This window comes from Penicillium coprophilum (genome assembly GCF_028826855.1).
Source record: "Penicillium coprophilum strain IBT 35676 chromosome Unknown utg000002l_segment0_segment1, whole genome shotgun sequence".
Taxonomy (NCBI): Eukaryota; Fungi; Ascomycota; class Eurotiomycetes; order Eurotiales; family Aspergillaceae; genus Penicillium; species Penicillium coprophilum.
Window position 1 is genome coordinate 27,288 of NW_026622722.1, and position 12,973 is coordinate 40,260.

At 49.8% G+C, this 12,973-nt stretch overlaps 4 protein-coding genes across 4 annotated transcripts; 1 reads left to right on the top strand and 3 right to left on the bottom strand.

Moving 5' to 3' along the window:
- Nucleotides 1-343: 343 nt before the first annotated feature.
- On the bottom strand, nt 344-3,218 carry N7500_002065 (dolichyl-diphosphooligosaccharide--protein glycotransferase subunit OST1; the record flags this gene model as incomplete). The annotated part of the gene is made up of 5 exons (XM_056673211.1): nt 344-1,193; nt 1,348-1,377; nt 1,432-1,553; nt 1,613-2,654; nt 2,758-3,218. The coding sequence occupies 5 exons, from the start codon at nt 3,216-3,218 to the stop codon at nt 344-346; spliced, it is 2,505 nt and encodes an 834-aa protein (XP_056533736.1).
- Nucleotides 3,219-3,383: 165 nt separating this feature from the next.
- Nucleotides 3,384-6,148, top strand: N7500_002066 (pseudouridine-5'-phosphate glycosidase/carbohydrate kinase family protein; the record flags this gene model as incomplete). Its single annotated transcript, XM_056673212.1, has 7 exons — nt 3,384-3,576; nt 3,653-3,861; nt 3,912-4,011; nt 4,067-4,108; nt 4,166-4,396; nt 4,450-4,750; nt 4,822-6,148. The coding sequence occupies 7 exons, from the start codon at nt 3,384-3,386 to the stop codon at nt 6,146-6,148; spliced, it is 2,403 nt and encodes an 800-aa protein (XP_056533737.1).
- Nucleotides 6,149-7,091: 943 nt separating this feature from the next.
- N7500_002067 (Riboflavin kinase domain bacterial/eukaryotic) lies at nt 7,092-9,865 on the bottom strand (the record flags this gene model as incomplete). The annotated part of the gene is made up of 6 exons (XM_056673213.1): nt 7,092-7,432; nt 7,498-8,184; nt 8,281-8,670; nt 9,083-9,359; nt 9,449-9,661; nt 9,749-9,865. 6 exons carry the CDS (start codon nt 9,863-9,865, stop codon nt 7,092-7,094), a joined length of 2,025 nt encoding a protein of 674 aa, XP_056533738.1.
- A 749-nt stretch (nt 9,866-10,614) lies between these two features.
- N7500_002068 (Zn(II)2Cys6 transcription factor domain-containing protein) lies at nt 10,615-12,775 on the bottom strand (the record flags this gene model as incomplete). Its single annotated transcript, XM_056673214.1, has 2 exons — nt 10,615-12,488; nt 12,550-12,775. Coding segments are annotated over 2 exons (2,100 nt in total), but the record flags the coding sequence as incomplete, so codon positions are not given.
- Between the last annotated feature and the right edge of the window lie 198 nt (nt 12,776-12,973).

Consider the following 12,973-nt stretch of genomic DNA (forward strand, 5'->3'; position numbering starts at 1 on the left):
TCTGCGTCATGACCACATTCACAATATCTTACTCTTTTGTACAATTACTACCTCAGTCTAATTTGACGAACCGTACGCGGTTACTTGATGGAAAATATTTGATATCCTCGATAAATCCAAGTTATAGTGTGCCATGAACAATTTAATAACGATCATTGATTTAGCTGCTTGCTTAATTCGCATGATAGTGTCCGACTTGTAAACGGCCCAGAGCCTTCTGGATCAATGTTATCCTTCCCACATAAATGCTTCTGGAGATATCAAACTCTACAAGAGATAGAAAGTTAAGATCTATTGGTAAAAATGTAACTTCACTATGACTTTCGGACTTACCGATACCATATCAAACGCCAGGCTTTGGGGCCTCGGGCTCCGCATCTTCAACCTTTGGAATCTCTGATTCGTCCAACTCGTAAATCCCAGCAAACCGCTTATCGTATTTGGCAAGAGCATCTTTTTCCTGCTGCGAAATAGCAGGGTGATACCTGGCATTGTGCAAAGCAGGCAGAGCCTCCAGTATGCGAATGTAAAGCGCCGTCGCACGATCACCAACAATAGATGGATCCTCCGCACTAACAAGGTTTCGGAGGTACGCATTGACCTTGTGAGCGTTGACCTCGAAGAACTCGCAAGGCGTGCCTCGGTTCGCATAAACGTGGAGAGTCAAAGGGACGTCACGAAATTGGTCGCAGAGCTCGACAATGGTCATCTTGTCGGTTGTCCAGCCATCCCAGCCGTTTAGGACGAAGATGCACTCAGACTTGGATGCGCGAGCCTCCTCCATTGCCAAAGCCAAGAACTTACCGATTCGGCTGACAGATGAGATTCGGGTGTGGGCGGGTTGGATGATTGTCTGCATCTTAGGAGGACGGAGCCCCAGGATACCAAATCGCTTGCGGTGCTCGGCGATGGCGATTACAAGAAGTCCACGTAGGTATGCGTGCATTTCGTCGTTGTTCCAAGTCGAACGGTTGTAATTGTGGTCATCCTTGTTCGTTGCGCGAGCGATGTATACCACTGCTGGGCCGAGGGGGTTTCGTGGAGGAGACAGGTTTAGTTTGGATGGGGATTCATGAGTGTTGTCCTCAACAGGGGGTGGACGAGATTTGTCCGGCGACTGCTTGATTTGAAGCATGGCGATGAGTTGCTGAGTTGCCTGGGAGGGATGGAGAAATGTAGAACGAAGAAAATACCTTGATACGCGTTTGTTTACAATTGTCTGATGGTGTATACCCCAAGGAAGGTACGTCCAGAGGAAAGAGCGACTTAAACTTGAAGATTCCATGGAGCGTCCATGTTGGAATGAAGTTGGGAAGATGCGAAGCTGGGAAAACATTGTAAACATACAAGTCGATTGGTGAAATCCCTTGGAAACGACTATAGAAAAGTAACAAAATGATATTGACATGGAACCCGTTTCATGCAGTTCACCGCTTCTTAATGCTGATATCAATCTTTCCAATGCCCCAGGCAGCGACAAAGACTGTAAGCATACCCGCAAAGATAGTTAAAGGCTTGCGCAGGGCATCGAACATGGAGTAATCATATGTAACCTACTGGAGTGTTAGCATAACTGCGAAATGACCAAGTGACAATACAGATCATTACATACCACGAACTTCGAGTCACGCGCTTCGTCGGTCAGACTGTCAACCTCCAGGGTCAAGGTGGTCCGGCCCAGAGTATCCATGTAAGTCTTGAGAGAGCTCAAGTGAGCGTGAATGTGGTTCACGCCGGGAAGACCATTGCTGTTGGTTCCCTCGAGGATCTCGAAGCGAACATTGTGAGCACCTTCGGGGAGAACAACGCGCACAACCACACGCTCATACTGAATTCCCTCGGCCATCTTAGGTCCCTCGATGAGCGGGGCCTTGAGGACATAGGTATCGGAGTTGACACCCGCGGCACGGCGTAGGAAAGAAGCAAGATCATTGTTCCATCCAATACGGAAGCTGTAGTTCCAGCCTCCGAAGATTGGGTAGCGGGGCTTCAGCTCCAAGCTACCTGCACTCTTGCCAATGCTGGGACGGTAGCGGCTGGTGGAGACATTGCCGATATCATCAATGAAGTAAGGGTCGACAGAGCCGGGAAGAAGTGGGTATGTCAGTTCACGAACTGCTGAAGTAGGTGCTTGCTGGTAGTTGGCGAAAGTCCACTCGACACGTGAGAATTGCTTGGTCAGCTTTGAGCCGTTGTTGCGCAGCCAATACCTTTCCTCGGTTGCAAGGTTACCGCCCCAGTGTGAGACTTCCAAGTCGCGCTCCAAAAGGCTTATAGAAATGACAGGTTTAGTGAACTCATAGCGGACGGTGATCGGGTGTTGGGTGCCTGGTGCCACCTTGGCCGTGTCATACGGGCCATAAGTGTATGTGGCACCCTTGCGCTCGGGGTCCGATCCGGACTTGAGACCATCAGTGGTTGTGTAATCCGGCACATTTGTGCTGGGGAACTTCAATTTGGTCTTTTGGGTATTAGTCGTGTAGGCGGATGGCATATAAGCGGAGAAGGAGTAGGTAAGGTATTGCTTGTCCGCCTGGCCAATGGTCGCAGGAAGTGGGCTGAGAGAGGAAAGCACCGAATACGAGATCCCAAGAGTAATCTGCGACTTTGGGGCCAAAGGCTCGGGAAGGTGAATGACGAAGTACTGGTTGCCGCTATTTCAATTGATGTTAGAATCTCGATGTCACGGTGTTTGTACCTCGCCCATTACATGGCTGGACGTCTAGCATGTCCATTGGCCTCCCAATTGGTACTCACTCAGATGATACAGCTTCAGTATAGTCCACATCAAAGCGTCCCTTCTCCAGGGCCTTTTTATCCCTCACTTCGAAGCCTGCAACGCGGTCAAACACCTCGGCAGGGAAGGGGATGTAGTAATCGTTATGGGGCTGCTTGTCGATGTTCTCCACAACAACATTGATAGTTTCCCGCACATAGCTCTTTTCTAAATTGGTATTCCGAACCAAATTTGTGTTCTTGAAAACCTGCGGAGGTTTGAAGCCGGACGGAAGATCCAATCGACTAGGCGTAGTAAGGTTGGTTGCAGCGCACAGGCTGGGCGCGAGCAGCCCGAGCACCGTGGCGGTGAAAAACCTCATTCTGAGTACCTGGAGGACACAATTTCTCCAAGGTTGAAAAGGTTCAAGAATCCCAGATGTGATTGTGTCAGGTCGATGAACCTTGGGAAGCTTGCGAAGCTGATGATACGTGGTCCCCATTGTATACTAGGGTCGCCGAAGCGGCCACATCGCGCACTCCGGCTTATCGCTGATAACAGTGGTGATCCCCGGAGCTTCTCCTCATCTCGCATCTTTACTTCTTGCATATTTGTTTTGCATGATCAATTGGCAGGAGATAGCTGGATCTCCTCCTCAAATATAACCATGCTGTCACACACAATGCTCACCTCTCGAGCTGCTCTGAGGTCTGGCTGTTTGAGGGGAGCTTCGCTCTCATCTGCTCGTCGTTACCATGGCCTTGCCCAGAGCAAGTTGTTTAAGGTGTCGGAAGAGGTGCGTGATGCAGTTGCTACAGGGAAGCCAGTCGTCTCACTCGAAACCACAATCTATACACATGGTGAGTCTGCTATGTGAATTCTTGGGATTGAAGAGCTTCTCTCAAAAGCGGGGAAGCCAAGACTGAACGGCTGTAGGTTTCCCTTACCCCGATAATATTGCTCTCGCCGCATTGTTAGAGTCTGTTGTGAGAGCCAACGGCGGAGTTCCTGCAACTATAGGACTACTTAATGGTGTGGCCAAAGTTGGACTGAGTACGGAAGAGCTTATCGAGCTGGCCTCAACAGCTCAAGACAAGAGCGCTCTGAAAGTGTCTCGTAGGGATCTCGGATATATCTGCGGCATGGTGAGACAGCTGCTCCAGTAGCTCAGATGACCGAAACTGATCTATATTAGGGTATGGTCGGTAAGCCGATGCATGGCGGTACCACAATCTCCGGCACTATAATCCTGTCAGAATTGGCTGGTATCAAGATTTTTGGTACCGGTGGACTAGGTAAACATGATGACCACACTTCACTGGGAAATGAAACCTATCTAACTTGCTCTAGGTGGTGTGCATCGTGGGGGAGAAAACTCAATGGATATCTCTGGTAGGGCAAACTGTGGAAACAAAACCAGCATCCCCAATTGTTGACAAACCTGTATAGCCGACCTTACTGAGCTTGGACGTACCCCGGTAACGGTAATTAGCTCTGGATGCAAGAGCTTCTTGGACATTCCTCGAACGCTCGAATACCTCGAGACCGAAGGTGTCTGTGTGGGTACATTCGCTGATGGTCGGGATGGCCCCGTGGATTTCCCTGCTTTCTTCACACGAGAGAGTGGCATCCGCAGCCCCCGAGTTATTCGAAATGAAGCTGAGGCTGCTGCAATAGTCTGTAAGTTTGCCCCCCTGCGTCGAAACCTACAGTATCGTTGACAGAGTCCACAGATGCGCAATCCAAACTTCCAGTATCCTCCGGCATCCACTTTGCCAACCCCGTCCCCCTGGAGTACTCAGTCCCCAAAGCCGAGATGGATCTTGTGATTGAAGAAGCTGTCCGCCTTTCCCATGTAGAGGGCTACCACGGCAGTGACAACACGCCATTTGTGCTTGCTAAGATCAAGGAACTCAGCGGTGGAAAGTCCGTAGTTGCTAACCGGGCCTTGATTGAGTCCAATGTCAAGCGTGCAACCCTTGTAGCTGTGGAACTTGCCAAGCTTGAACAAGCTGACTTAGGAACAGGGTCTCGGTAAGTTTTGTTTCTAGATACCAGATACGAGATGCAATCAATGCTAAGTTCCGAGATCTCCTTCCCTATAGACACATGCCATCAATCCCAGGTGTAGCTTTACCAAGTCAAGTTGCCTCGCGAGTTGAAGATGCCTCCGAGCCAGCCAATACCGAGCCACCTATTACACCGACACTAAAGGCAGATGTCGTTGTTGCCGGCTCCCTAGCCATCGATCTCTCCTGCGACTATACCCCATTCGGAGACGAACTCACTCAAGTTGCACCGGTACCGCATACATCTAACCCAGCAATTATCGGACAAAGCTTAGGCGGCGTTGGCCACAACGTTGCCGTTGCCGCCAGCTATATCGGCAGCGATGTCCTCTTCTGCAGCGTCGTTGCAGACGACCTTAGCGGCGGCGCCGCACTATCAACCCTTGAAAAAGAAGGCCTCAGCATCGCAGGCATCCAAGTCCTCCCAGCGACGCCAGGCATCCGCACAGCGCAATATATCGCAATCAACGACATCAAAAAAGACCTCGTAGTAGCCATGGCTGACATGGGAATCGTCGAACTACCCGAATCCCAGCTCGACTTCGACGGCTTCTGGGAGCCTCTTCTCGAACGCACCAAACCCAACTGGGTCGTCGTCGACGCTAACTGGCGGCCCGACGTGATAGCCAAGTGGAGCGCTGTAGCACACAAACACGGCGCACGCGTAGCCTTTGAGCCTGTTTCAACTGCCAAATCTCGACGTCTGTTCGGTAGCGGTGCAAACAGCACTGGCGCCACTATCGGTCCTGATCAGATTGTGCCAAATAATGCTATCAGTCTTGCATGCCCAAACCGCCTTGAGCTGACGGCTATGTACACCGCTGCGCGGGAATCGCTTCTTTTCGAGTCTGCGGGGTGGTGGCATATCATAAACTCTATGAATATGTCTCCAACGGGTTCGCGTGAGCGCCTCATTGCAATCACTTCGCAGTCTCTCGTTGACGAGGGCCTCCCGCAGCAAACTATTCAACTTCTTCCTTTCATTCCTTGTATTGTTACCAAGCTGGGTGGTGCAGGTGCTCTTCTTACTCAGCTTCTGCCACCCGGTGATCCCCGTCTCACGGATCCGGAGTCTGCGCCATACATTCTTGCTCGCGCACCGATTGACTCGGATGTGCCTTTTGGTGGTGTTTACATGCGTCTGTTCTCACCTGCTACTATTCTAGGTGCAAATGACATTGTCAGTGTCAATGCGGCGGGTGATACGCTGCTAGGTGTTGTGGTGGCTGGCTTGGCCGGAAGCCCTTCCGTTCGCGTTGAGGATGTCATTCCTATTGCTCAGAAGGCGAGCCGGAAAACATTGGCTAGCGCCGGAGGCGTGAGCAAGGATTTGGGTGAGCTACGTGGCCTTTTGGGGCTGTAATAGTGTAGCTGTGACATCCTAGTACTCATGACGTTGATCCCCGAAGTATGAAGCTCTCGATATGAATCGGGTGTCTTGAGGTGCGTTAGGCTCCTTGGATTGATTTTGGGATATAGAAAGCTCCGGAGAAAAGCACTTCGTACTTACTAGGGCGATCAATAAATCCACGAGTAAACTCGAAGCATTGGCCTGATCAGCATAGCTTGGCTTTGAGTGCTGAATCTATGAACTGACTTGATTTATATCTTAAGGCTGTTCTTCTTGGGATTAAGCACTTTCAGGAGGCATAATAAGTAGGCCATGCTGCTAAATATATGCTACTTCTTGGGATTAAAAGTACAGATTGAGATGGAGGGTGAAACGAGAAGAATGGCTTCAAATACGCCATCAGCTATGAGGATACTTATAAAATTCTTACCTTGTAGCTTAGTTCTGGCGCGCGGAATGCTTTGTGTAATGACTGCACTCACCTCCGCGCTCTAAAGTATACTGTTGAAGGCATTCGTCTAGGAATGTTCTTTTACATCTTGCATTCGAGTGGACAATTTGGAAGCAGTTATCTCAGACAAGCAGATCTGTTGGATACCATAAGCATCCATGCCTGACATAGATAAACCATAGCAAACAGTAAGACATGGGACCATACTTTGGCAGTACAAATAGGCTGTCAGAGCCCTATTCCTTCTTGCTTTCTCCTTCTCCCCAGTCTAGCTTTTAGCTAGAGAATATCATCAATATTTTTATCGTCAAAACCATACATCCTTGGGACCTTCAGCTCCTTGGAAAGCCCAAGCATGGTGCTGTTTAAAGTCTGTGTATACGAATACCAAGAAAAATATCAGAGTCATGATGGTGCTTGGTTATGAATAGACTGGCTTCGTAGACCCTATCAATGTATGTGGGTAATGAAGACAGAGAAATACAAGACGAAGACCCCCAACAATCAATGACTTTCAATGGCTTTTGCCGACGGCACAAGTCCCGGATCTAATAATCCAGCCTGTACAAGCACACCGGCCTGGTCCCAATAAAGACTCTGACGTGTAATCTGACCAGCACTGAAGCTTGCCACTACAACGACGATGACTCTGATTTCTCGATTCGTCGGCAAGACACCGGGTAGTAGCCATGGAACCTCAGCAGTATGCCGACAGGAAAACAACATCTCATCCGCGATCCGATCCGCACCCACAGTGCGCGATAAGAGGCGGACGTGCTGATCAACTGGTCCAGCAGGGATATACGCATGAGCGAAAAAGTCTCTCAGGCTTGAGATATCCGAGCCTGTAGTAGGTGTATCAGTAAATTCCCTAATCAGACTGTATCAAGTAGGAGAAGAAAAAACTCACCTCCAGTCTGGGTAGGAATACACTTCACATGCACCTCCCCAGCAGGACATCCCACCTCGCCATAATGGCTATTATCAGTCAACATCCCAACTGTACATTCAGAACCACATTTGTGATTCTGTTTGCGTGTCTCCAGCTCTCCAACCACACTATCCCAGTACTCTTCCCAAACAGTCTCGATATCAATAACAGGCCAGTGACTCCCGACATTAAACGAGCGCCGCAGACACGCCAGCGCCCGACTCCACGCCAGTTGCGAGCCGATCTCATCCTCCGCATTCAAGTCCACATCCACCTCTCCTTCTTTTTCCTCTGCAACTTCCCGCTCCGCGAACCCAGATCTGGACCCCGGGTACGAGTACACGTAGCACCGGTGTTTTTTCTTGTAGGTGACGTCGCCTTCTGAAGCACTGAGACTTATCCATGGCCACAGTGCACAGGGCTGAACTCGTGGGCCTGGGACGTGGACTTGAATCGGGAGATATGTGGATTTGGAGACTGGGCCGAAGATTGAACTTGTGTCTGAGCAGCTTGGGGGCGAGCAGTCTTCTCTTTGTCTGTAGGTAAATTCGTCTGTTGATGAAATGGGGTAGTATGCTATCAAGGCACATAGGTGTGGGAATGGGTTTGTGTTTGTGTGTACTGTGTGGTGTGAGGCTAGGAGGAGATAGGCGGGTCGGTGGTATGCTGGAATGTATGGTTAGCCGGGCTTTTGTTAGGCTTTCTAAGGCCAAGACGTCTGCCATGAATACAAAGGCAAAGAAAGTCGAATAGAAGACGTACCAACTATCGCATATCGCTCTCCATTCTCGAGTTCGTCTTCTTGTGCGTGTATCGCATTCTCCAGCGCTTTTCGGTCCTTATCTTCGTCTCCGGTGCCGGGGAAGGGGATATAGATCACATCAAATCCTTCTGATTGAAAGCGGTGGACTACATGGGTATCAAATTCAACGGTGTCAGAGACCATAATGAGATGTCGAGGAGCTGGCTCTTCATATCGCCAGCTGCGTTTGCCGGAGCTCGTGCTCACTGCCCGGTGTAAACCATGTGGATGGGATGCTGCGGAATTGGGGCCCGTGGTATCTCCACCTTGATCTGGTGTTTGACTGCTAGAGCTTTGTGCTCGGCGTCGAGTGAAGCGCTGCAATACGTTGACCATGATCTGAATGTAATCTGGTTGATTAGAGAAACTGTATGTTGGAACTTTGGATGAACATGTGGTCTTTTATGAAGTATCTGCTCCAGATTCGGAACCCTCGGGTTGCTCTTCTTGGTATTACATATGTCAAGACGTGAAAATGGCCGCCGAGAAAATGCCAATGCTTAGGGTTTCTTGGTCGGAACGGATGACCAGTTCTGTGACGTCGTTGATGTTTCCGCGATAAGATAGGGCTGTGCATAGGGCTGTACATATCCATGCAATGCATCTATAGAATATGACATGAGTCAACAAAGCTATACCTCTTCTATGTCTAGGAATGATCTGCGCTGTATAATATAACATAGTTACAATGCGGGATAATCATCTCACCAATCCTGAAGGCCGTTTCTAGCCCCACTTATTCAAAGCTCACCAACCACCCACGATCCTCGTTGACTTTTTCAGGTGCTTTAACGCTGTCAACGAGATAGCACTTGTACGCCTCGCGCAGCAGACTCGCCCGCGCAACCTCACAATCAACCCGAATATCCTCCACCAAGGCTTCTAACGAGACATAATCAAACTCAGGCCGGATATAACCCAGAATGAGCAGGTTGAGTCGCGTTTTGTAGAAATCCGGCAAGCGATTGAATTTAGTTTGACCCTCCTGCCCCGCAGCAGTGGGCGATGGTTCCGTAAGAGGTGGCATGATATGGATTTCCTGTAGTGATCAACCACGTCAGATATATGCCCTACCAAATCAGGCTTCAACATTTGACGGCATTTTGCCCAGTGGTATGTGTCACATACCACAGATCTCACAGTATTCTTATAGAAGGGGTTATATCCGATACTCAACACAGCAGGCAAAACCACCGCAGTGGATGTGCCAGCAGCTTGAGGAGATTCATGTTGGTATGTCTTTGGGTCAAGCGCTACAACGCCGTAGTAGACACCGCTTGTCAGCTCTGGGTGCTTCTCTGACAGGTCATCGGCGGGGATATTAGCGGTGGGAATTCCGAGCTAGAGCCATCCAGGAGAGCGAGTCAGTGGATGTCTGTTGTGGCCGTTGGGCTGGGCTGTTATAGATTTCCAGATTCATGTACATACATCTTTGCTACCGCGGCCAAATCCCTTAATCACTGGCCCTGACAATCGCACGGGAAAAGGAGGTTCCGGGCCTGTGTCGGGACCGGCTACCGGGTCGCGCGGCTTGTCCGAGCCCATGATGGATTCTGTCGGGTGAGAATACGATGAAGCGTCGATAGTGATACAGACAGATCTGCTGATAGCGTTGTTTCGTGGAGTAAGTGCCGATTGTGTGATATAGGAATGATTTGGCGTGATGCTGTTGGGTGTGTCTGAATACGACCTCGGATCAACCCTGGTGGGGTTTATCACGATAAGGACGCCTTATGGACATAATCGGTCGCCTGAGACGCCAGGCACCAATTCCCATACGATCGGGATTATCGGATTTGAGGTTGGATTAAGCTTAATTCTTCGTTCAAGTTGAATGGTTCGGGGCTCAACGAAGTGACCCCACTCGATATCATGGCATTGTGCTCATACACTAACAATCCCGTCCCAGAGATAAATTTTTGGTCCCTTTTGAGCGCCGAAAAGAAAAACAAAGCATATCGACAATTCTGGATATAGTTCCAGGAATCCAAGAAACATAACGTATATACGAGAATAATAGCAAGACAAGATTTCGTGGGCCAGTGGTCCGAAAGAAATCAAGCTCAAAGGGACATACAATCCCAGAACCGAGAAATATGTACCAGGGTAAGAACAGCAGAAGGAAAGGAGACAGGCCTAATGTTGGGCCTTGTCGAGGGTATGAAAGGGTAATTTGAAACAGATGCAAAATCGAAATTCAAAAAAAAAAAAGAAATCAAATGCACGGCAAGAACTAAAAAAATGAAGGATTAGCATGAGACCAACTATGAGGGGTTGCGTGATTTTAGACTTACATTCATCACAATGAGCATCGGAATATCGAACACATCGCGTTTCACTGTCCAGCAGTACGCGCAGTCAACCTTTCCGTCCTTGAGGCCGAGCTGATTCATGCCAGCCTCGCCAGCAATGCCACCTTTGCGGAGATGATTGTTCCACTTTCCGTTATCATCAGACTGTGCAACCTCCATGTCCTCCTTGGTTTTATATTTGAGCAACTTGCACCGAGTCATGACACTACCGCGAGAATCGCCAAATGCCAAACGCGAAAAGTCCTCATAAAATTGTACAACGCTGTCATCGTCCAGAAGTTCAGCTAGGAATACCGGCTGGGGGCGTCCACTGCCGGAATGCTCTAACGTCGAGCCGCGCGGCGTGAAGCTACCACGCGACGTTGTCCCCGACTGGGGTGCGCCCGAAACACCGGTGTTGACGTTGAGGTTAGCCTCTTTCCCTAGAAGCACGTCTTTCTTCCATCCAGTCAGGATGCTGAACTCCTTGCCTACTGCGGCGATCTCGCCGGTGCGTCGGCAAACGATGGTTGGCGTTCCACATGCATTAATGAAATCCTCGTACTCCCAAAGCGTTCGCTGGAAGCATTTTTCCATGAATATGAGATCATCACGATTAAGGGTCTTAGTAGTTGCGATAAAAGAGGGTCGAATAGATGCGAGCGCCTTGGCAATTCGCACAGTCTTTTGTGGTGTAAAGCGACGTTGGATGAAAGCAGTGAGATTGTGGAAACCACTTGTGTAGGCATATGGCTCCTTCACGCTCTCGTATATTGAGGAAGGATTGCGGTGGCGCCGTTTTGGACCAACTTGCAAATTCGGGTGCTTCAAAATCGACGCTGACGTCACCTGACGCTGTCCATTCTGCACCAGGCTGTTGGATTTGGCCTTGGCAGCAGGAGCGATATTGTTAAATGGGCCATCATCGAATGTAGCCGTTGTGATGTTCGGACTTGTGGCCGAGCCAGGACTAGTGAAACTAGCTGGCCCAGTTTCGATCGCAAATGCGTGTGGTGCATTTGCTTTCATGTGTTCGGGGAGCATGCCATTTTGCCCAAACACACCTCCAACATTCACATGCTGGCCCGAGGCCGACCCGCTTGACCAATCGTTTAGGAGAGGATCGCCAAACATGAAAGGTTGATTCCCTGGGCTTTCTCCAAATCCAGGAGCTGGTGTGGAGAATTGGGCCGATCCACTGCGGCCGATCGATCCCCGCTGTCCTGCGGAATCAGTGGGAGAGTCACCGGCCGCCCCAGTGGCCATATGCCCAAGCATGCCGAATTCCAGAGCACCGTATCGATTTTCAAAGTTCATACTCGATAGATCAAAGTTGAAGAGGGCTGGATCACTGGGATCAAAAAATGGGCCTGCGAAGGGATTCTGGGACTGACTTGTATCCCCAGAAAGAGCAGTATTTGGAGTAGGCTGCTGGTTGACAGTCGAGGAAAGACTCGGATTTCGACCATTGGCGCTGGTCTTCATATTGAAAGTAGGTGAAACGGGTGATTGCGCGGTGAAGGGGCTTTGGCTCATGGAAGATTCTTGGTATTGGTTGTAAGATGCCTGCGTCTGGGGCGTAGGGTAAAAGTTGTTATTCGTGGCATTAGTTGATTGTTGGTTATGTTGGTTGTGCTGATGGCTGTGCTGGTGGCTGTGTTGCTGATTGGAACTGACAGCGTTTGCGCCATTCCTAGACATAGGCATATTATTCCGGAGTGTGGAGTTGTATAGACTGGTGTTGTTGTTGCTACTAACAGCTGGCATCAACGCTCCATCGGGAGCATCGTGGAGATATTTGGCCTTTTTGCGAACACCATCATGACAAGCATCTTGGAGGCCACGTTTGATGCAACGTTGACAAGGTCGTTCATCGCCTATACCCGATGTATATCAGTCAGAGATCTAACAAGGGCGGGGATCAGTCTATCATCATACCGCAAGTCAAGTGAGCTCGTTGGCAGGCAAAGCAAGCTCGCCGGGCCTTCTTCCGTCGCGGTCGGGAGGGATCCTTGGCATTGGCTGCTTTGCGGTCTGCCTTGGTATCGCCATTTGTTTTATGTTTTACATCCATTTGTTCGTGTTCTGTGATATCGGCAGAGTCACGATCCCCACTGAAGTCCTCTGCAGGGACCGGGGATCCGTTCTTGGCTTCCATATTCATGTCGGCATGTATCCCGAGGACGATTATCTATGGACACGTCCACAAAAGTGAGATCACTGAGTGTTTAAACCCCCGTGGCCCGTGGGTTACTTTTTCGTGCCTTCCTGTGTTGACCTAAAGAGACAAAGCGTGGTGGCGACAATACCAATGAGACCATCCGCGCTTCGATCTCGGCGGGTGAGCGGTTTCACGTGCACG